This window comes from Armigeres subalbatus, chromosome 2 (genome assembly GCF_024139115.2).
Source record: "Armigeres subalbatus isolate Guangzhou_Male chromosome 2, GZ_Asu_2, whole genome shotgun sequence".
In the NCBI taxonomy this organism is placed as follows: Eukaryota; Metazoa; Arthropoda; class Insecta; order Diptera; family Culicidae; genus Armigeres; species Armigeres subalbatus.
In genome coordinates, this window is record NC_085140.1 from 173,547,505 (window position 1) to 173,571,468 (window position 23,964).

Sequence of the window (23,964 nt, forward strand, 5' to 3'; positions counted from 1 at the left end):
ATTCGTCGAGCGGAGTCGATCGGTATATAACACTATGGGTCTCCGAGCCTCCTATAAAAAGTTTGTTTTTGGAGCGAACATATAGCCTTTACGTATACTTGGTATACGAGAAAGGCAAAAAGGTAAGACGAAAGCAACCGTTACGTTTTGTACGGTACAAAACACTTAATTTGATTAGGGAGGTAGTTCACTATAGTTACAACTATTGAATACTAGATAGATCTTTGAAAACAGAATTTAAGGTGACTCGGAGAAGTACTACAAACCGTGTTATTTTTCCTATCTTTTGTCTCTTGCTAGCATTATCACCTCGTAACTTTGGAGCGGCGTATTTCGGTTTTCAGTTGTTTAATGTAACTGTAAATGTATCAGCATATAGATTGCGAGTAAGCACGCGCCGCTGATACTTTTTCAAAATCATATATTTTTGTAGAAAAAAATTAGGCATTCAATGATAAAAATGATGACGATTTGATGATTGTTCGTGCTTCCCGTATCCCCTTAGAGGTTAACTAGATTCTTGAGAGAACTAGATAGGCCGTTAAAATGAGTAGAGATAGAACTTGCCCTTTGTGAAAGATTTACATTAGTAAACACTGACTAATACAACAACAAGACAATATTACAATTGACCTTGAGCAAATCTAATACCGACTAAACCGACAAATAATAGACGCTACTATTGTAACAAATATGATCAGTTAACTTCCCACCCTATCCTTATCCTTCAGGCAATGGCACATCGCCCGTGTGTCATGCAAAACCGAAAACACCCATGTGTAAGGAGGTTGCAATGCCTAACTCCACACCCCGCTAGGTACGATGCATTATGGAAAGCATGGCTTTTGAATTGAATACATGCTGGTGACTTGGCCCTGTGACCCCCTGTGTATCATGAAAATGAAAATGACTATTGTTGTAGCTAATAAAATAGAATATATTCTACGGTGTAGATATGTGTTCTTTACGCATTTTTGAAATTCAACTTTTTCCACATTTTTCTCTAGGGCCACTTCAACGCCTTTAACAACAATGAAAACCATTTTCAAATTAGTCTTGAATCAGTGCACATGAAAAGTTAAATAGTCTTTTAAATAAGACCAATAAAAGTATACAATCTGCATAATCATGTTTTGGTAGTTTTGGCCGTCCCTTTGTATGAAGCCCGATCATTGTACATATGTTACAACCTAATCCAACATTATAAACAATCCAACATGAAACTATTACTTCGACCTTATTCAGTGGAGTTTACGGTCGATGAACCAGAACTAATAATATTGATAAAATCTTTCTATGAAGAAATTTGCTTTTTATTACGGTTAACATTCTTAACAACCCGTTGAAAATGTTGATATTTTTACAGCCCAGATGAAAAATAAAATTACCAGAGCCGTTAAAGCTAATAAAGATCTATTTATTCTAGTGAGATTGAGATCAGTTTTTGTTTTTGTACACCATTCTGTCACTGGTGTTGTAAAAGTTGCCAATCCAGGAGAAATCAAGGACATAAATGTGATTAAAAAAAACAGTGGATGACAGATCAATTTAGATTTTATTTTATTCTTTTTTTTCTCTCGTTTTCCTTAAATTTAGGTTTGAATCAGCTAAATTAAATTCTGCTAGAATTAAATAATTGTATTCCACATTTCATCGTTGCTTCAAACTTTCCGTGACATTACTGAATCTATTACTGAAATAAAGTTCAAGTAGTAAAATTAACCTGAATTTAGTAATGTGATCTTACAGTTGGGATAGTTTGCCTGTGGTGATAACCTTCCGTTACTGATATTATGCTAATTGAGTTAGTCACAGTGTCATTAGCGGTTCTTAAAAAATAGAGTAATAATAATAAACTACCTTTCAAGAATCGTCCTTGTAAGTGATCTGCTGCTTGCTATCGATTTAATGAAGATTGAAAATGTCTGAGTTTATCAATTTTACAAAATATATTGTAATCATATTTAACTTTTGCTTCATTTTTTTCAAGTCTAATGATTTGTGTTGCTTAACAAAATGAACTTCATGGAGATCCATTTTTTCTTGTTTCTCGTCAACCGGTACTCAACCACACTGCTACAACATCGATGATCGTTCTATAGTATCCTGTTGAATTAATGTACTTTTCATTTTCTTTGCTTTTGTGGTTTATTTACATTGACCGTTCACGCAGCTGCCGCTGGTAATTGCGTCATTATTCGCTTGATGAAACTCAAATCGGGATATGAGGTCCTTAAAGTAGAATTGAGTAACCACTATTTTTTTGTTTGTTTTATTTTGTAAGAGGTCACACTGTTCATCTCCTCTTCTTCCATACTTTAGTGACATTCGCCGCTGACTGATTTGGCGAACAATTCTTATTTCATATCCTTAGTGTAAGCGTCCAATTCCGCGTCCAGTTCTTCTGCTGTTTTGGTCTCCCGTTGTTGCCGACGTGGAGCACCACCACCTGCACCACGGCGAGCCTGGTTTCCACCTAGGGAAAACAAGGAAAATACAAATTAGATGCTTGGTTTTACACTTGAGAATCTTAGTATACATTAATGCCTAAAAATCAAATAGATTTTACAAATTTTCTGTTTATCCGTATTCCCCCAACTCCCAAATGTACTACCTGATTTTTCTTCGTTTTTTTGTTAATTTGGTCCTAATGTTAATTCAATGTCTGATGAATCCAAAGTCCAGAAATAACCTAAATCAAACAGCGTAAAATTCGACCGATCTGTAAAGGATAGAACGGATACAAAATACTGGATATTCAAATTATAGCACCCATAGAGAATGTGCCGGGTTAAAGTTATTTGGAATGCGGTGGGCTGCCGTATTTATAAAAAAAAACACAATTTGGTGAAAGTCATTACACCCGATTCTGTTTTTACACGGATTTTTTTTTTCACGGCCGTGTAAAAAAAATCCGATACAAAATTTTTGCAAAGTTGCTCTATTTTGCATGATTCGTTGAGAAATCATGCAACATTTTTTACACGAATTTTCAGATTTTGAACTAAAAACTTTTTTTACACGGAACGCCTCCCCCGTGTAAAAAAAGAATCGGGTGTATATCATATAAATCATTGTTGTTTGCGGTATTTACAAAAAATAAAAAGAACGACTAAAATTTTCGAAAAATTTCAAGTTGATAAAATCAATCGGGTTGAAAACGTGATAAAATCAAGGGTAGACAAAATCGGGTCAATACTTAATTGTGGACCTGGAGGAACTACGAAACGGACTAGTAAAAGGATTTTGGTTTTAGTAGTTCGGGAAAAAACAAAATTCTATTACACCCATCCCCACACTACCTGGATAGGGCGATACCCCGTTTGGCATAATATCGTTTTGCATAATGGCCATTTGACATAATTTGTATGCGATGTCGCCGTTTGGATTCCAAATTAATTGAATTTTGGCATAATTCATATGCAATAGGGGAAAAGACGGCTTTGGCAGGTTTTGTTCTATTATTGTCAGAGGGTTTCTTATGATTGATTATGCTTAAATTTGGCCTAAACATTCTTTGCATATCAAAGAATCCTACTCAAATTCCTTCAGGAATTCCTCCAGAAGTACCGTCAGGAATTCCTCCGAAAGTTCCTTCCGAATTTCCTTTGAAAGTTCTTCCAGGAACTCCTCCGGAAGTTCTTCCAGAAATTCCTCTAGAACTTCCTCCAGGAATTTCTCAGGAAGTTACTCCAGGAATTCCTCCGGAAGTTTCTCCACGAATTCCACCGGCTGTTTCTCCAGGAACTCCTCCGAAAGTTCCTCCAGAAATTTCTATGGAAGTTCCTCCGAGAAATCCTCCGGAAGTTCCTCCAGAAATTTCTATGGAAGTTCCTCCAGAAATTCCTCCGGAAGTTCCTCCAGAAATTCGTCCGGAAGTTCCTCCAGAAATTCCTCTAGAACTTTCTCAAGGAATTTCTCAGGAAGTTCCTCCAGGATTTCCTCCGAAAGTTCCTCCAGGAATTCCTCCGGAAGTTCTTCCAGGATATCCTCCAGAAGTTACTCCAGGGATTCATCCGGTAGTTTCTGCGGAAGTTCTTCCAGAAATTCCTCCATGGATTCCTCTAGAACTTTCTCCAAGAATTCCTTCGGAAGCTCCTCCGAAAGTTCCTCCGGAAGATCCTCCAGAAATTCCTCCGAAAGTTCTTCCAGGAAATCCTCCAGGAATTCCTTTGGACGATCCTCCAGAAATTCGTTTGGAAGATCCTCCAGAAATTGTTCCTCCAGGAATTCCTCCGGAAGTTCCTCTAGAAATTCCTCTAGAACTTCCTCTTGGAATTTTTCAGGAAGTTCCTCCAGGAATTCCTCCGGAAATTCCTCCAGGAATCCCTCCGGAAATTCCTCCAGAAATTCCTCCGGAAGTTCCTCCAGGAATTCCTCCGGAAGTTCCTCCAGGAATTCCTCCGGCTGTTCCTCCAAGAATTCCTCCGGTGGTTCCTCCAGAAATTCCTCCGGTAGTTCCTCCAGGAATTCCTCCGGAAGTTCCTCTAGAAATTTCTCAGGAAGTACCTCCGGAGAAATTCCTGGAGGAACTTTCGCAACAATTCCTGAAAGAGCTTCCGAAAGAACATCCGGGGAAATTCTTGTAGGACCATCCGAAGGAATTCCTGAATTTCTGGAGGAACTTCCGGAGGAATTCCTGGAGGAATTTGCGGAGGAACTTCCGGAAGAATTTCTGGAGGAACTCCCGGTGGAATTCCTGGAGGAATTTTTGAAGGGACTTCCGGAGGAATTCTTGAGAGACTCCGGTACATATTTCCGAAGAAATTTCTGAAAGAACTTTAAAAGGAATTCTAGGACAAACTTTCGGAAAAATTCCACTTCGGTTGGAGTTTCTGTAGGGATTTCCGGCCCATCAAAAAATTGAAAAAGTGTAGACGCATATACAGCAACGACAACACTGTATGTATATGAACAACTGTATGATTCAATGGAAAATCTTATCATTTTCATCTAGAGAAATCATTTGGCAAAAGTGCGCCAACACATTTGAGGTAAGGTACAATGGGGCAAGCGGGTAAAGGATACTATAGTTCATGTTCATCAAGTCATAAAAGTTGAATATAAAATTGAAATTGATTATATTTATAACATAACGAATCATCTATCCAATCTTTATATGCCTGCAAACAATAATTCCGAAAAACTCATTGAAAAAATCATTGAGATACCGGAGACGAGCCATCCTTGGGCTGAAAGTCTCCTAAATAAAGATTTAAAAAAAATCTTTGAAATATTCATCAAACCTGGAATCATCAGTATTGTGCTTCATTAACTCTCACATGTTGAAATGGTTCTTTATTCCATGTTTCACTTTTTCAACGTATTGATTTGAATGGCCTTGTATGATTGTGAAGTGAAATTGAATAATTCTGTGCTTCATCAGTAAAATAGGTACTTGAGTTTTTTTCACTTACCCCACTGTACCTTACGGCCCAATGCCAGTATGGAAGATGAATAAAATAAATTTGATGCTATCGTTCTGTAAACAGAATACTAATTTCGCATTTCAGCGATGTGTCGTTAGTTGTTTTTTTTTAACCAAAGGTAAACGGAAATCTGCAAACAGACACCTAAGGATGTTAACTCAGGTAGTGTGGGGATGCCCATCCACTAAAATCAAAACCCTTTTGCCAATTCGTACACCCGGCCCGCAATTAAGCAATACTTCAGAGGGCGACTATTGACAAGGCTCACACTTACGCTAACGCACAACCCATTAAAAACACATCGACTTCATAGGCCGTAACATACTCACGCGTGTGTACGCGCGAACGCGTCCAAGACAAAATAATTCCGCTTGCTGGTATTCTGCTTTACGCGTGCTTGGACGCGCTCCGCATCGCTCGACGCATCAGTATGTCATCGCCCTAAAAATCTGTATCGGTAACTCACATAGGAAACGAGCACCCCTACAACAGCAATCGCGCATGAATTACAATTACCTCTATATTTACATACTGAGGTCCCCACAGAACAGGTAGTCATAGCATCAGAGGTCTCTACTGTAGCTACTGGGTTTGTTCAAAACGCCACCATCGCTGCAGCCTCGACATATTCTGTTGAGCTGCTGTGTTCACCGCACTCCAAATATCTTTCTTCCGGTACATCCTCTCGATGTGGTTGTCCGGGGTCAAATACGCTGATAAGCAGCATGTCGTTTCGCTCAATATCCGATCGCGGGCATGTAAACATCACATGTTTCGCCGACTCCACCTCGCCTACGCATTCCGGGCAATCAACGAGGCTGCTTTCTTGACGCGACGCACTTGCTTCGAGTCTCTTTCGTTAAAGCACTCAATATCTACCACCAGAAGTATGTGTATCGGCATCATCCCAGCAATGACGAAGATCGCCTCATACGATATGGTGCGGTATGCGCTTGCGAGTCTAGAGATGTCGCAAACTAATCGATTACTTCGCGATTCATCGTTGTGATAATCGATTAATTTTGAATCGATTACTTCATAACGAATAATCGATTCAATATTCGTCAATAAACGAGAGTAATCGAAAAGTTACTAATCGATTAATCTGGATTATGCGACATCACTTGCGACCCGTAGACACATCAGCCGGTGTACTCTGATCAATTTCTTGACATTGTACCCAGCCTCAAGTGCCTTGAACCATGATGGTACGCCTTATCAGATAATTGACAACGCTATAAGCCTATACTCACCTGACTATGCATCCCGATCCGTTGGACATCATTCGTGATAATGATTTTATCGCTAGTGATGCCCCTTGGCACGCATAATCGACGTGGCTCATAAAATTGAGCTTATCGTCGATCATCACGCCCAGATGCTTTAATGCTCTCATGGACTTAACTGTGCAGGTCCCTACCTTTATCTTGGCTTCCTGCAACCTATGGCGGTTATGCACCACTTTCGAGGCATTTTCGATGACAACAAACCCTATCTTCCCTGTGTGCGTGCAAGAGAAAGATGGTTGAACGTGCCTTATTCCACAGTACCGGTTCGAGGATCGATTCCTGTGGAACACCTCCTGACACCTCAATCGACTGCTGACCAGTATCGGTATCATACAAGATCCCATTCTGAAAAAAAGCTTTTCAGAATCCTACACAGATATTCCGGAACTTGCAAGCGGTGTAGTGAGTCAGCAATAGCTGCCCAGCTTGCGTTATTAAAAGCATTCTCAACATCTAATGTAACCAATGCACAATGGGGCGTTGTGGTAACTTGGCCAACTGCTTATTATTATTTCTTAAACTAGCATACCAGACGATCTTCGTTTCGTCTAAAATCGATTGATTCTATGACTAGTTATTGAGTTATGCAGAAATTTGTTTCATTTGTATGAGAGCCCCCCTTTCCAAAGGGGGAGGGGTCTTGAATCATCTTTAGAACCTTTTTGGCCCCAAAAACCTCTGCATACAAATTTCCACGCTGATCGGTTCAGTAGTTTCCGATTCTATAAGGGTCAGACAGACAGACATTCATTTTTATGTATATAGATGACCAAGTTATTATAATTAAAAGTTTACCCTATACTACTTTCACCCTGTTACTTAATCTCGTAAAGGTATCCAAAAAAAATCCTACGTTAAATTGTCTTTTGTCTTTGGACGCGTTCGCACACGCACACGCGTCAGTATGTCATTGGCCTAACGCGTCATTGAGCTCGTAATCTGAATAGGCTATTAGCATGGGATTTAAAAAAAACAAGCTAGCACTTACCCCGGGGAGCAGCACTGCTACCACCGCCGCCGCCTTGCCGCCGTGGAGATCGCGGTACGACACGGGGTGCTCGTGGGGCAGGAATTTCCGATGTGGCCAACTGTATGCTCATAGGCCGTCCATCCAGGGGGACTCCGTTGTACTGTTTCATAGCCTTGATGGCATCTGCTCGTCGTTCGAATACAACATCTGCTGTTCCTGTTCGTGTAGAAAGTAAGAAGGAAGCATGGTATTAGAATAAAGTTCACAATCAGTTTTATAAAGAAAGCGTCAGATGAAAATAGAAACTATTCTGAGATTGATGTCAAACAGGAGTCTCAAATCAAGTATGATTTTTAATAACGACTTATTAACAATTAATAATAAATCCCATAAAGTTGGAAGAAGTATTCCTCAAACGGTTTTAAAACTAAGTCATTTTTTAATGGTTTTTATTTCACTGGCATGCATCATGACATGTAGGGACTAATTTTGAGGGGTCCGGGGGAGCCATGACCCGAGCCCCACATATTACCTTATGTACCAAAATTATTCGTACAGTTAGGAGCCCCAAAAAACTGTCGGCCCATGGTTACACGCTTGCATCAATGCATGACACTTAATAAGCGCGCATCACATTAGTGCTGTCTAATGATTCAGCTTAAACTTACTTGAAGTAGCTCGGACTTATTCGAGATTTTTTGACAACAAAGAGCTATCAAGCTACTTCGACTTAGGTTCTTAATGGACGCTCACCAAGTACAAGTTTTAAGCGACTCGAAGTAAGTTTGGCTCGACTTCAAGCTGGTTGAAGTAGCTGTCCAATGAGCTCGAAGTAGCTAGAAGTTATTCCTATCCCTCTCTTGTCCATTTGTTAACAAAAACCCAACTTAATTCACCGAAACCTTGTATGGCGCTTATATAGTTCGATTCCATTTTCTTAATAACTTTTAAACCCAATGGTCGATCGTCATAAAATTCAATAGTGATCAACAAGACTTTGTCCCCTGTCGAATGCAACTTGTTGCGAGAAAATCGAATGAGAATTACTTTATGAAAAAGTGGCTAATGTTTTTCGGTTTTCGTGTGCACACACACACATACACACGGACAGACAGACATTTGTTCAGTTTGACGAGCTGAGTCGATTGGTAGTTATATCATGGGTCTCCGAGACTTCTATAAAAGTTCGATTTTGGAGTGAAATGATAGCCTTTCGGTACAACTTTTACTTGTGACACATATGTGATACCAATATCACTGTACAGCATAAAATCATATGTCTCACCCAGAATCACGCTGGTATCACGAAAGCACGATGATTTCCGTACCCTGCCCTTCGACCGTTGCATTGTACGAAACAGAACATAATTTGTTGTTTTGAAATGTCAAATACGCCGGTTGACATATGAAATTAAAAACAAACATTTGCAAGCTGACTGAGTAAAAATCATTTTTCTGCAATTCAGTTTGATATTTTTCACAACATTGGCAAAATAATAAGCCCATTGTTTACTACAATTACGCTATGAAGATGTCTTCCTATTGATTTTACCAGTTCTTGGGTTGTTTCCGGGAAGATCTGCCGTTACTTTTGCATGATATTCAATGGTTTGAGTTCTGTATCGTGTGATTTCGAACATTTTGTACAAGGATCTCATGGGTTTTAATTGGAATGAGGTCTGGGGATTGGGAAGGATGCGGGATCTTTGATTTGCCATTAGTTAGCATCTACTTTTTTAGATGTGAAGAATGTTTTGTACCGTTGTTTTGGACAAATTCAAAATTGGATCTATAACCAAATAAAACGGTGTTGGCTTTATCCTTCAAAATGTCCAAATGAATTAAACGATCAGTGCCGTTTACACTGAAATCACCCCAAACCATAGAATAGAGTGATTAACGTCAGCAGAAATAATTGCCCTGCGGAATATTTGCAAGAACTCGCATATTTCTGCTAAAATACCTATACGAAGAATTGGAAAACTATGACTTTTTCATATCGATGAATGAACTGCCGACGCGAATTCACAATTTATTCAAAAAATATGGGTAAATATTGTGTAATGCCCATAAAAACTATAGTAACATGCGAGACGAGCCAGCCTTGGGCTGAAAGTCTCGATAATGAACATAAAAAACTTTAGTAACAGTTTATGATTTCTATACATTTTGATGAAAAATATAGTTTTGGAAAGCGGTAGAATCAGTTTCAAAACAAGCTGGCAAATAGATACAACGGTAGAAAGAAAAGATGTGTGTCATCTCGTCACTGTACGCGTACAGCGTGATACGAAAATCATTGTGCGGAAATCATATGTCTGTCGATAGTATGGTGTACGAGAAAGGCAAAAGAACAAGCAGGACGGGAACAACTTCGAGCTGCTCGTTCGACAGCACTAATATAAATATAAACTAAACATCGCTAACTTAGCAATAGCTACCTTTGATCATTTACCAGAAAAGTATTCATTGGAGGCGCTTTCAATTATCCTGGATTCCAAATTTTCCTTCTAATGCGTAATACTACAGTCGGTTATTTTCCAGTGCACAGAATACAGTTTTACGCGGAAAGATGCATTTTTTTAATGATTGATACTAACGCAGGGTTAAACAGCTTAACTAATATTTATTGGACTTCAGTATCGACTGAGGGTTTAAATGCGAATGACATAAAATTAACGAATAGAGAAGGAGTGTCAAGAACTCATTGGTTGCTACGCTTGTAAACCCCCTCCTTATCGGCTAATCCCATGCTAGATGTCAGCATCTGCAAACGTCCAGCTTCTAAGCCTTTCGTGAACATATCAGCCAACTCGGTCAGTGGCGTTAACAGCTTCGACCAAGATGAATACACAGCTAGGTGTTTCAATCTGCCCAGTTTATGGACGAGAAGAAGGCAGGGGTGAAAAATTCATTTTCGGTGCAAAACATAAACAAACCGGCTGGCTCTTCCATACTAAAATCCAGGATGGCTGAATCGTGAATTTGGCAGATTGGAACACCTAGTGGTGTATTCATCTTGGCTTCGACTTCAAGTGTACCGTTTTTGATGTGGTCTCTTATGAAGTGGTGCTTGATATCGATATGTTTCACGCGTTTACATTCGGTATTCTTGGACATAGCTATGCATCCTCTGTTATCTTCAAAAATGACGAACGTGTCCTTCTCTTCTATTTCTTTCAAATCTTCCAGTATACCTTTAAGCCATAATTCTCCAGATGTTGCAGCGCCCAAAGCAATATACTCAGCCTCGCTTGATGAAGTTGCGACGGTTTGCTGCTTCTTACTTGCCCAGGATACGGATGATCCATACACTTTGAACAAGTAACCACTTACTGACTTCCAGTCATTCGTCAAATCCGACAGGAAACGATTCACTCATTTTACGTTGATACTTGAGCTTCATTGCTTTTGTACCTTTCAAATAGCGTACAATTATTTTTAGCATCTGCCAATCAGTAGGTTTTTGTTGGAATGGAACCTTCCCAAATATCCTATGGAGTAGCAAATATCAGACCTTGCACATAGCATTGTATACATCAAGCTTCCTAGACCAATCGAGCTTTGTAACGGACAGGTAGTCCATTTTTATTGTCCTTGACACGAAAAACCCATTTTGACTTCAACGGGGTTACACGTTTTGGACGTTCTACCAAGCGCCACACCTTATTAGTTTTGAGAGACATCAGTTCGTCTTCAATTGCTTTTCGCCAATGTTCTTCATCTGAACGACCGTAGACATCCTTATACGTTTGAGGTGGATCAAGGAATGGATACCCGAGTGTTGAGACAGGAGTACTTTGGGTGAAGATTCTGTCAACGATATAATCTTACTAGTCGTTTTCGTTTTTGTGGTGTAGCTACACCGGAAAGTGCATAATTTTGCACCACATAAACGAACATTTTCAGTGCAGTCCCAGTAAGATTGCGAAAGTATGTGTGACATCGGTCATCTTCCATGCTTCTGTCATATTTGTTTTTGTTCTTGCTGCCTGCTTTGAAATATGTATGTTATTCCAATCATTCTTGTTGGGATTAAATTGAAATTGTATGAATAGTGTCACTCTTATAGACATTTTACTTTTACTTTCTGTTTAATTGCATCGATTATCTAAAGCTGAACACAGTACTCACTGTCTGACAGATCATGAAAACGATGCATGATATTTCAAAACGAATCAAATATTGCAAAATTTCACGGCCAATGATTCATTAAGAGCTTCTTTGTTTCTGATGGAAGTATTAAAATATGCAAAAGCATATTTCAATTAATCACAATACAAAACTACAAGTAGATTGATTTTTGGGTTTTCATTGGGAATTCTTGGGCCATTTCAGGTTTTTGAGAAGAATGTTGGATTCTTAGGGAAACGTTTGTTTGTACTAATCTTAAATTTGCTATTATATAACAATGCGGCGAACTTCGGTTCGTAAGAGACATACATTTTTCTTAGCACTCACAAATTAAGTGGAAAGTAGAATGTATTATAAATGAAATTGGTTTCCAAAGTTTTCCAGTTTTATAAAATATTGCTTTGCAAAGATATTTATTGAACGAATTAAAAAAGCTCGAATCAGTTTATACATTCTAAGCTCGATTCTAAACTAATCTTGTTATACATGCTAATAGCCGTTTAAAATTGCGCCATTTATTATGGGCGATTCAAATATGACATCCACTATTTTTTGGGGTTTCTAGACCCCCTCCCCCCCTCTGTCACGCTTTTTTGTATACCTAGTACATGTACTGTCACAAAATCCTAGACCCCCTCCCCCCTAAAACCTGTGACATCATTTTTGAACGACCCCTTATGATAAATATGATAAAGAGTAACTTGATGCCCATCTACATACATTCAATTTTCAATTCCACTTGTACACGATATTTATTAAGATTAATGGCGTAATCTGAATAGGCTATAACCTGTCTGGTGACCTGTCAGCCATTTGAACATATGTACTGCGACTTAAACATTACAATTCACAAATTATGTTCAATTATGCTAAATATGCTCAATTCCATGGATTAACCAGCAAAGGCTCAACTAAAAGGTGGCCCATGTAATAAAATGTGAGCTAGCAAGCAAGACTGTAATTATTGCTATTGAGTCATTAGATTCTATAAGATAATAAAAATTAACAAAATCTCAATAGATCAAAGCTGAATATTCAAAATCTGAAAAGGTTGTAAAAATCCTTTGCAAATACCAAAAACTTGGAATTCAAAAGAGTTTATGGAATGATTCTTCACCTCAAGCTAGTTGATTTTTCCAAAAGAGACTTCGAAGAACAAGTTGTTGGTTCAAAAGTTTGGAACTATTTTCAAGTTCCACAAAAAAAACTTCTTTATTAGAATAATTTCATGACTAATAATATATTCAAACCGATGGTCAAAGTAACGAAAGATAAAATTTAATAGCAGGAACATGAATTAGTATACAATACAACTGGTTGAATGTAAGCAATTTCTTTTACCTTGATTCATCGCCTAACTTTTATAAACTAATCGATTATTAAATGTCCTTCACTGTTTTTAATTATCCTTCTTTTATGACATACATAAAACTACATTTTTATTTATTTTGTATTAGATAAATAGAATTAAAACGCGCAATTACCATTCCCACTTTATTAAAAAAAATCTAACTCCAACGCGCACCCGGTACTTCTAAACCGAAGCCAAAACAAAACAGAATTTGACAGCAACAAGCACGTGGCATGCGGCTGTATTGGTAACACCACCATTCGAACAAGCTACACTCTCGATTTTATGCGTGCTACACTTTCCGTACGGTGCACGAAAAAGTGGGGTTTGAGTGTAGAGCGAACAATTTCAGTGCAGAAAGTGTACACCCGGTGCAGCTACACCGCAAAAACGAAAACGACATAATTAATGATTTCGTGTGTGTTACTTCTACGTGAAGTTAAACGATTTACAATGATATGGAAATGCTAATATCATCTTCCAAACTTGGACGTACATGTTCATGATAGAATTAGAGGCGAAAGTATAGAATTGATAGTTCCGTTAGGATACGGCAGGCATGAAGAATGTTTTTATAGAAGTCGATTTGAAAGCGAGCGGAGGGCAATATTTGTGATGGCATATATCACACGACCTTCCTTCTGCCAAGCTCCCGTATGAAGGGGGAGGGAAGAATATCAGAGTGGAAGCTGATATATCTCCACTGGCAAAAGGAAGGTGGTTTGACTTGCTCATATGCCATCGCGTGCGGACTCCAAAATTTGGAGTCAGTACTCGTTGATAGCAAATCCTTCCGCACGCGTTGGCATATTGAAAAATATTCACTACTTGATCGACAGTCATTTTTGAAATTTGAAATCCCGTGGCAACAGTTGCCATTGACTCATAGTTTCTAAATTTTTCGAACACTTGTGACTTTTTTTTCAGCATGTACACTACGGCGAAGTGTGAATAATCGTCCATGAAGGAGACAAAGTAGCGCGAACCGTCCCATGCAGTTGGTGTTATAGGACCGCATACATCCGAATGGATCAGCTCCAATGGCCTTTTCGCACGCACCCGGGTGCCCTTGAATGGTTCTCTACACTGCTTCGCAAATATGCATGGTTCACAAAATTCTATTTCTCCAGATCAAGTTCATAGAAATCGCTCCGTAGTGGGCATACTCCGATTACTTCGCCTTCAAGTTCCATCTTCGCAACTGTTTTATCGAACGTCACCTTGATATTTGCCTTGGCCAACTTCTTAACAGAAATTAGATTCGCTCGCAGATTAGGTACATATATAGAACATCGAGATGTAGAGAGATGACTGTAGTTCGCGGTCTATCACTTCGCGTTCATGACCATTTAGCGGTTTGTATTATTTGGTGGTATACAATTCCGCGGTTAATTCTATTTTGTGGTGAACCATTTCGCTGGTTCATTTTTAGTTTTTAACTTATGTTTCCAATGCAACAGTTCAATAACATGTTTTTAGCATTGCCGTTAATAAGGATAAAATTATGTTAAGCAAACAATCATTGAGTTTTCATTAGACTTGTATAAATTTTAATACTCCAAAAATTAAAGAAAACAGTTCACCATAAACCGGTTAAGGGCGAACATTAAAAGAAACAAATAATACAAAACATCACATTTCGCCTTATACCAGGCAAATGAGAACATATAAAAGGGAAAAAGTCATATTTTGCCTTGTATCGAACTGCGAACTGTGCATAGTCTACCTACCGCGAAACGGTACACCGCGTAAGGTGGAATTTTAACGAAAATGAACATAAAATTGCTACCATTCCCTTCTATAAAACAATAAAACAAAACCCTCGTTGAGAATATAGACGAATCCAAGTAAAAATAAGAAGAAGACACAAGACGGTGCTAACTTTGACAAATCCTACAGTACATCATATGGAGATAATTTTAAAATGCTTAATATAAATTCTAGACAAATTATAATTAAAATCTGATTGATGTACGATACGGAAAAAGTTTTGAATTACATATTGGGAAGCTTATCTCAATTTTTTAAATATTTTCCAAAAATGTATCTATCATACAGTTCGGAACTTTTTCCGTATCATACTTCAATCAGATTTTAATTACATTTTGTCTAGAATTTATTATAAGCATTTCAAAATGATCTTCCTATGCTGTGCTTTAGGATCTGTAAAAAATTAACACCGTCGTGTGTCTTCTTCTTATTTTTACTTGGATTCGTCTATTGCAATTTAAAAATTCTTATCTTCTACTGAACGTTATACTTACCAAGGGATCTTCCCGATCGGTCGTAATGAACTGAGGCACTCTTCAGCGGTCCGAAGTCTGCAAACAGCTCGTTGATGTCCGATTCGGACACGCCAAAGTCCAGGTTCGATACCATCAGTTTACTGCTGCCGAGTCCACCGCCGATGCCGCCGCCGCCGCCGAGACCCGCAGCGGCCAGTAGGCGATTTTTGCGTGCTCCCTCGTACATGTCATGTTTCCAAGCGCTGTTTACGTCACCCTGTGAATGTGTTTGTTGTTGGTTTGTTTTGGTTGAATTGAAGAGGTTCTCTTTTCGGTTATGGCAAGAGGCATTTCTGTTCCCAAGGATCTATCGCGACGCAATCTCTTCAATTTCGCTCCAACCTCTATCGGTGGGACAAAATAGGGGAAAGTACCACTCCAAATCTTTCTCGCTCGTTCTCAACTCCCAAACGTTCTCCTTTGGCAGCAAATTTGGGTTGCTTCTTTCGGAGCTTCATGACTTCACATAATCTCTGGACGCATCCTCAAAAGTCTGCTTGCTTTTTACTAAATTAAGGATTGCTTCAAGAAAATCAGGAATAATCAGTTGTCTTCCAGTAAAAATACCCAGGATCAATCCAAGTCCATACGAAAGTTTTCTGTGAAATACACTCCTCCGGGTCGTTGTAATAGTAATTGATAGCGTGGTAGAAATTGAAGGCAAAAAGTGTTGGAAGGAAAAATCTGGTGTTTAGGTATAATGACCCCCCTTATGGAAAACCAAACAAAAGTCCTCACTACAAATTTTCTGAACACTGTAACATCAGTTCCAAGATTCGAAGTGCAATCGTATCAAAAGACGTTGATTGATAAACAAAACTCAGGTGACAGGATATCGTGGTATTTGTGTGCTAAAATCGTGACATTTTCACGCATACACTCGCAGCAAACTACGACGTTTTGAACGTCCTTCACACTAGTCTTCTCCCTGATCTTCTTCAGAAAAACGCCAGCGAAAACTCATGTCCGCCATTTTGTTCCTTCCGACTGAAGCCTTTTTCCGGCTAGTTTTCCCGTAGCTACCCATTGAAAACACATTTTCCGAGCACTGGCCACGTAAGAGAATCGCGCGAGAAAAACTTTTCGTCATTCCACTACCGATTTCAAGTCCATCGAAAGTCCATTTCGGTTTGCAACAACCGGCTTACCCGTGAGAATTTTGGCGATCGCTGAATACCGCCTCGGTTGCGTCCCTTGAGGACACCGCCACCTAGAGGACCACCACTGCGATTCTGGCGGAATCCACCGCCATTTCGGCTACGGTTCACATTTCCGCGGGGACCGCCGCTGCCGCCGGACTTGTTTAAACCACCGCGACCTCCGCCCCGTTGAGATTTTTGCGACTTGATGATATCGTCCAGGCTCATTTCGATTTTGTCCACCATCTTGACTAGCTTCTTCCGGGCACACAGAAAATAAACGAATTGATAATGTTTCAACGACGATGGTGGCTTCCTATAATCACGAACGCGACTAAAATTGATTTAGGAATGAATTTTAACTGATTTCTATCCGAAAATAAGGAAACTTCACGTTTTTCGCGACCGACCGAGAATCTGATGCTGTTCAAACGACGACTGACAAAACTCTGCACGGCAGAAGCAGAAGAATGCAGAAAGCAGAAACGTGAAGAAAGGGCAAAAAAAGCAAGCAAGGTTTATATAAAATTATAGGTAGGCAAAGCCCATGCATCAGTATCATTTTTATTACACGGTAAAAAATATGCACGTCCACACGCTTAGTTCAGTTCACCCAAATATGAGTGAACAGTACCAATATATACACTCAGAAATTAAATAAATCATCGATAGTATACAATTTATTCTTTTTACTCATAAATGAGATTTATACATAGCTTAGTATAATGTGTATACTGTCACAGCATACAAATTAAACTAATACTGATTTCCGTAAACTTATTAGTCCGTAGTATTAGGGGTTGACAGTTCGAAATCAGTTCGCGAAAAAAAAATAATAGAAGATCAGAAAATCTGAAAATTAAATCCATTTCTCTCCTTCTATTTTCTGTTCATTTGTACATACATGTACATATTGTACACAGCAAAAAATGTTGTTGAATATTACATCGAAATCGCTGCAACCCATTGAATCCATCGCTTGTTTAATATTACATTGTACGATGTACTCGAGAGCTTGCTGTGTAATAAACAAGAGCGACGTAATTTCTTTCGATGTAATAAATAAACAGATGTAATTGAAACGATGTAAAAGAATGTGATGTAAAACCGTGCGTATTGCATGGTGTTGAATAAATATATTTTGGTGAAATAATTTGCATAGCGTGGCATTTTCGTTTTTAAATTAATTTTTATTTAATTTGGTTTGATATTTATTTGTTTTTTTATTATTATTATTATATAATAGATATATAATATGAATTTATTTTAATAACATAATATTATGCCCACATGTAATGGAACCATCCTGAATATGGCCTTGCGATGCGACGAAAGGTGAGCGGCTTCTTACTCGAAACTCGCAGGTCGGTTTCAGATGACCCAACCGGGCAATGACGTCCGGATATCTGCTGGTGTTATTCTTCTGGTTTCGGCTGTAGATGTTAACTCTGCCATCCTCTAGCAAATGGATCTGAACGCGTTCTTCATCGTACTTCCATTTGCAGGTAAAATCTATCCCATCGAAACAATCCAACTCTTTCTGTATGCCTTTTGTGGAATGCGCCAACATGGGTTTCAGAGGAGTTCCCGGTATCATTGGACACTTTTCTAGCAAATAATCGATACCGTCATCCAACAGGACCGGAATAATTTGATTGTAGTTTGGGCGCTGACAGTCGACCGTTTTCAAGATGAGAGCAATGTTGTCCACTTTGACCCTCGCTGATGCTTCGCTGCAGTTACTCAGAGCATTTGTAATGATTCATTTCTGTGTGCTTGATTGGGCGTAGTTATAGCACACGTTTGAGTCACTGCCTGGAGTAAATGTACAAGAGTACTTCGTTTGTATGTTTTTTGATGCGTTGTCTTGATCAGTCTATCCGCAGCTCTGACATGTAATCGCAATATCAACTAGATCAAAGAGCCATCGTGAATATGACATTCCGATGCGGGGAAAGGTAAGAGGACCGAAACTCGCAGGTCAGTTTCTGATGAGTTGCCATCGTGGAAAATAACATAGCGGAGCAGCCAGTGGTCTTGGGTGACGTCAAGCGCTGAAAACGAGAAAGAAGTTTAGTAGGCGTGGAGCGATAAAAGGAACGAACGATTCATGTTTTGCTATTTTTTATAGGGTGGTATGGACTTCTAAAGTACTGTGCAAATAGATAGGACAAGTAGCGGTCAAGGAATGATTCTGCTGCTAAAATTCCTTGCACAGTACGGAGCTGACAAGGAAAACGAATAATTCTGCAATAGCAGGCGCGTGGCAATCGAGAAAACACAGACTGACATCTTCTCTTGCGGAATAATGCACTGATGCATTATTCCGCAAGTAAAGTGACGTTTTGTGAAGTTTTCTCTACATAGCTTTTGTTTTTTTTGTGATTCATTTCAGGTGCACTATTTTTTCGGCTCTGGTGTACCGATACCGAAGGCCATGTTGGAACTAGGGGCTACCATTGGCTAGGTATTTCAAATCTGCGTAATTAGTTGGGCTGTTCTTGTTCGTCAACTAAAAGCCGCTGAACTTTCCAATAGATGTTCTGAAGCCCTCCTCCTGGCCAACCTGAGCGTGCCTATAAACCCCATGAAGATTTGGATGGCATAGTTTGGGCAGCTGTTACTCGCGTTTGAGCTGCATGTCCAGTGTCTTATCGTCATCAGTGCTTTCGCAGAGTACCTGCATCTATGTTTATCGCTGCTCGTGTGTGTTGTCACACAGCACTGGTAAACGTTTGTTAAATTGATCGCTTTGAACATACTCCATGCAGCGCTACAATGTTAGTGTTAGTTTTGTCAACAATCCCTCGCAGAACCATGCGAGTCCCGGAAGGTAAACAAGGGGAACAGAGGCTCGATCGCACCTTCTTAGTCAACAGACGTTAGATCAGGTTTTCAACTCCGGAGAGAAATAAACCCCTTCCCCTGTCAGCAAATGACAAAAGCTCACATCACGACCGGCGATGAAGGGATAAAAGTTGCTTGGCATGGAGTCAAAGACCACTTAAAAGTATGCCCTTGCCTAAAACCTGTTGAACATGAATGTTAAATCAAATAAAATCTATAAACTCATCGAACGACTTTTTCGAAAATTCTTGGAGTTTTTCTTCAAATAAAGAGTATGAAATTAAACCGTAGGAAATTAATAGCTAGAAGCTTATTTTATTCGTAAGAAAACTTAGTACGTGATATTGCCCAAACTTAATGAACGAGATAGCTATGTTTCAGTATATTATCTACAGTCAGGGCCGGATTTATGGGGGCCGTATTTGAGCCGCCACAAATCTTATGTACCAAAACCAACCTTTTTTGTACATATTGGGGCCCCTACATACCCCTACATACCCCGGGACCCCCTTTCGGCTAAATCCGGTCCTGTCTACAGTACATGAAAATACTAAAAACTATGAACAAATTGGAAATAAGATCATGTGAGTGCAATAAATGCTTGCGAGTATCAATAAGTGTTCGTAGGATTAAGAATAATCGTCAAGATAATAGTAGTCAAGTAGATTTTGTAGTTCTTTAACAAGTTCTCTACCATATTAAATTGCCGTACATTGTTATGCGTTTCTATAGTTTTATTCTTTCTAGTATTATTATTATTATTATTTAACCCTTCAAAAACAAACAATTGAAAAGATTTTCAACGTAAAAACCACAGCATAAATAACATAGATTGAAAAAATCCTGGATGAATTCCTGGAGGAGTTTACGGAGAAATTCCTGAGAGAATTCCCGGAGGAACTCCTATATTCCTGAAGATACCCAGATGATTTTTTGCAGGCAGTACCAAAGAAATTCCCGGAGAAATTTCTGAATAATTTTCAAATTAATTCATGAAATAGTTCCCTAAGAATTCCTGCAGAAATTCCCGGAGGAATTACAGGAGAAATTCCTTGAAGAGTTTCTGAAGAAATTCTAAGCAGAATTCCCATTAGAATTGCTGAAGAAATCCCTGAAGAAAATCTTAGAAGAATTCCTGGAAGAATTTCCGAAATAAATCCTGGAGGAATTTATAAGAAATTCTAAAAAGAATTCCAGAAGGAATTCCCTAAAGAATTCTCTGAGGAATTCCTGAAGAAAATGCCGGAGGAGTTTTTGGAGCAATTTTTTGAGGAAGTACTGGAGGATTTCAGGAGCAATTCCTGGAGAAATTTCCGTAGAAACTAGGAGGAATTCTCGGAGGAATTGTGGAAGGAATTCCAGGAGTAATTCTCGGACGAGCTCCTTGAGGAATTCCAGGAAGAAATCCTTGAGGTATTACCCGAAGAATTTCGCGGGATTTCCTCCTGGAATTGCTCCGGGACTTCCTTAATCAAATCCTCCGGAAATTACTCCATGAATTCTTTCAAAAATGTCTTCAGGAAGAAGGAATTCTCGGAGAAAATCCAGGAGGAATTCCCGAAGAAATACCCGATGGAATTCTTGGAGGAATTCCCGAAGACAATTCCGGAGGAATTCCTTCGGGAATTCCTCCGAAAAATTCCGGAGGAATTCTTGAAGGAACTCCCAGAGGAATTCCTGGAGGAATTCCCGGAGAAATTCCTGGAGGAATTCCCGGAGGTATTATCGGAGGAATTTCCGAAGGAATTTTCGGAGGAATTCCCGGAGGAATTCCCGTAGGAATTCCCGGAGGAATTCCCGGAGGAATTCCCGGAGGTATTATCGGAGGAATTTCCGGAGGAATTTCCGGAGAAATTCCCGGAGGAATTCCCGGAGGAATTCCCGGAGGAATTCCAGGAGGAATTCCCGGAGGAATTCCCGGAGGAATTCCCGGAGGAATTCCCGGAGGAATTCCCGGAGGAATTCGGAGGAATTCCCGGAGGAATTCCAGGAGGAATTCGGAGGAATTCGGAGGAATTCCCGGAGGAATTCGGAGGTATTCCCGGAGGAATTTCCGGAGGAATTCCCGGAGGAATTCCCGGAGGAATTCCCAGAGGAATTCCCAGAGGAATTACTGGAGGAATTCCCAGCGAAATTTCCGGAGGAATTTCCGGAGGAATTCTCGGAGGAGTTCTCAGAGGAATTCCCGGAGGAGTTCCCAGAGGAATTCGTGGAGGAATTCCAAGAGGAATTGCCGGAGGAATTCCCAGAGGAATTACTGGAGGAATTCCCAGCGACATCTCCGCAGGAATTCCCAGAGGAATTCCCTGAAAAATTCCCGGAAAAATTCCCAGAGAAATTCCCGGAGGAATTCCCAGAGGAATTCCCGGAGGAATTCCCGGAAAAATTCCCGGAGGAATCCCCGGAAGAATTTCCGGAGGAATTGCCGGAGGCATTCCCGGAAGCATTCCCGGAGGAAATCTTTGAGGAATTCCCGGAGGAATTCCCGAAGGAATTTCCGGAGGAATTCCCGGAGGAATTTCCGGAGGAATTCCCGAAGGAATTTCCGGAGGAATTCCCGGAGGAGTTCCCGGAGAAATTTCCAGAGGAATTCCTCCGGAATTTACTCCATGAATTCTTCCAAAAATGTCTTCAGAAAGAAGGAATTCTCGGAGGAATTCCAGGTGGAATTCCCGAAGAAATACCCGATGGAATTCTTGGAGAAATTCCCGAAGACAATTCCGGAGGAATTCCTTCGAGAATTCCTCCGGGAATTCCTTCGGGAATTTCTCCGAAAAATCCTTCGGGAATTCTTCGGAAATTCCTCCGGAAATTCCCAGAGGAATTCCCAGAGGAATTCCCGGAGGAATTCTCAGAGGAATTCCCGGAGGAATGTCCAGAGGAATTCCCGGAGGAATTTCCAGAGGAATTTCCGGAGGAATTCCCAGAGGAATTCCTCCGGAAATTACTCCATGAATTCTTTCAAAAATGTCTTCAGGAAGAAGGAATTCTCGGAGGAATTCCAGGAGGAATTCCCGAAGAAATACCCGATGGAATTCTTGGAGGAATTCCCGAAGACAATTCCGGAGGAATTCCTCCGGGAATTCCTTCGAGAATTCCTCCGGGAATTCCTTCGGGAATTTCTCCGAAAAATCCTTCGGGAATTCTTCGGAAATTCCTCCGGAAATTTCTTCGGAAATTCCTCCGGAAATTGCAGTAGTTTCCGGAGGAATTCTTGAAGGAATTCCCAGAGGAATTCCTGGAGGAATTCCCGTAGAAATTCCTGGAGGAATTCCCGGAGGTATTCCCGGAGGAATTTCCGGAGGAATTCTCGGAGGAATTCCCAGAGGAATTCCCGGAGGAATTCCCAGAGGAATTACTGGAGGAATTCCCAGCGAAATTTCCGGAGGAATTCCCGGAGGAATTCTTGGAGGAACTCCCGGAGGAATTCCCGGAGAAATTCCCAGAGGAATTCCCGGAGGAATTCTCAGAGAAATTCCGAAATTTCCGGAGGAATTCCCAGAGGAATTCCCGGAAAAAATCCCGGAGGAATTCCCGCAAGAATTCCCAGAGGAATTCCCGGAGGAATTCCCGGAAGAATTTCCGGAGGAATTGCCGGAGGCATTCCCGGAAGCATTCCCGGAGGAAATCTCTGAGGAATTCCCGGAGGAATTTCCGGAGGAATTCCCGGAGGAGTTCCCGGAGGAATTTCCGGAGGAGTTCTCGGAGGAATTTCCGGAGGAATTCCAGGAGGAATTCTCAGAGAAATTCCGAAATTTCCGGAGGAATTCCCAGAGGAATTCCCGGAAAAAATCCCGGAGGAATTCCCAGAGGAATTCCCGCAAGAATTCCCAGAGGCATTCCCGGAGGAATTCCTGGAGGCATTCCCGGAGGAATTCCAGGGAGAATTCCCGGAGGTATTCCCGGAAGAATTCCCGAAGGAAATCTCAGAGTTATTCCCGAAGGAATTTCCGGAGGAATTCCCGGAGGAATTCCCGGAGGAATTTCCGGAGGAATTCCCGGAGGAATTTCCGGAGGAATTTTCGGAGGAATTCCCGGAGGAATTTCCGGAGGAATTCCCGGAGGAATTTCTGGAGGAATTCCCGGAGGAATTCCAGGAGGAATTCTCAGAGAAATTCCTGGAGGAATTCCCGGAGGAATTCCTGGAGGAATTCCAGGAGGAATTCTCAGAGAAATTCCAGGAGAAATTCCCAGAGGAATTCCAGGAGGAATTCCCGGAGGAATTTCCGGAGGAATTCTCAGAGGAATTCCCGGAGGAATTTCCAGAGGAATTCCCGGAGGAATTTCCAGAGGAATTCCCGGAGGAATTTCCAGAGGAATTTCCGGAGGAAATCCCAGAGGAGTTCCAGGAGGAATTCCCAGAGGAATTCCCGGAGGAATTCCCAGAGGAATTCCCGGAGGAATTCCCAGAGGAATTCCCGGAGGAATTCCCAGAGGAATTCCCGGAGGAATTCCCAGAGGAATTCCCGGAGGAATTCCCGGAGGAATTCCCAGAGGAATTCCCGGAGGAATTCCCAGAG

General features: G+C 40.4%; 1 protein-coding gene and 1 long non-coding RNA gene across 2 annotated transcripts in view; both read right to left on the reverse strand.

The window, feature by feature from the left end:
- Nucleotides 1–1,538: 1,538 nt before the first annotated feature.
- On the reverse strand, nucleotides 1,539–17,053 carry LOC134211217 (THO complex subunit 4). The gene is made up of 4 exons (XM_062687907.1): nucleotides 16,607–17,053; nucleotides 15,438–15,675; nucleotides 7,707–7,904; nucleotides 1,539–2,476 (listed from the first exon to the last, which is right to left on the reverse strand). The coding sequence occupies exons 1-4, from the start codon at nucleotides 16,841–16,843 to the stop codon at nucleotides 2,358–2,360; spliced, it is 792 nt and encodes a 263-aa protein (XP_062543891.1). The 5' UTR covers nucleotides 16,844–17,053; the 3' UTR covers nucleotides 1,539–2,357.
- Nucleotides 17,054–17,780: 727 nt separating this feature from the next.
- Nucleotides 17,781–23,964, reverse strand: part of LOC134215509 (uncharacterized) — a 41,458-nt gene continuing 35,274 nt past the window's right edge. The window contains exon 3 of the long non-coding RNA XR_009980197.1: nucleotides 17,781–18,651. This is a non-coding gene — a long non-coding RNA (uncharacterized LOC134215509). The remainder of the gene's footprint in view (nucleotides 18,652–23,964) is intronic.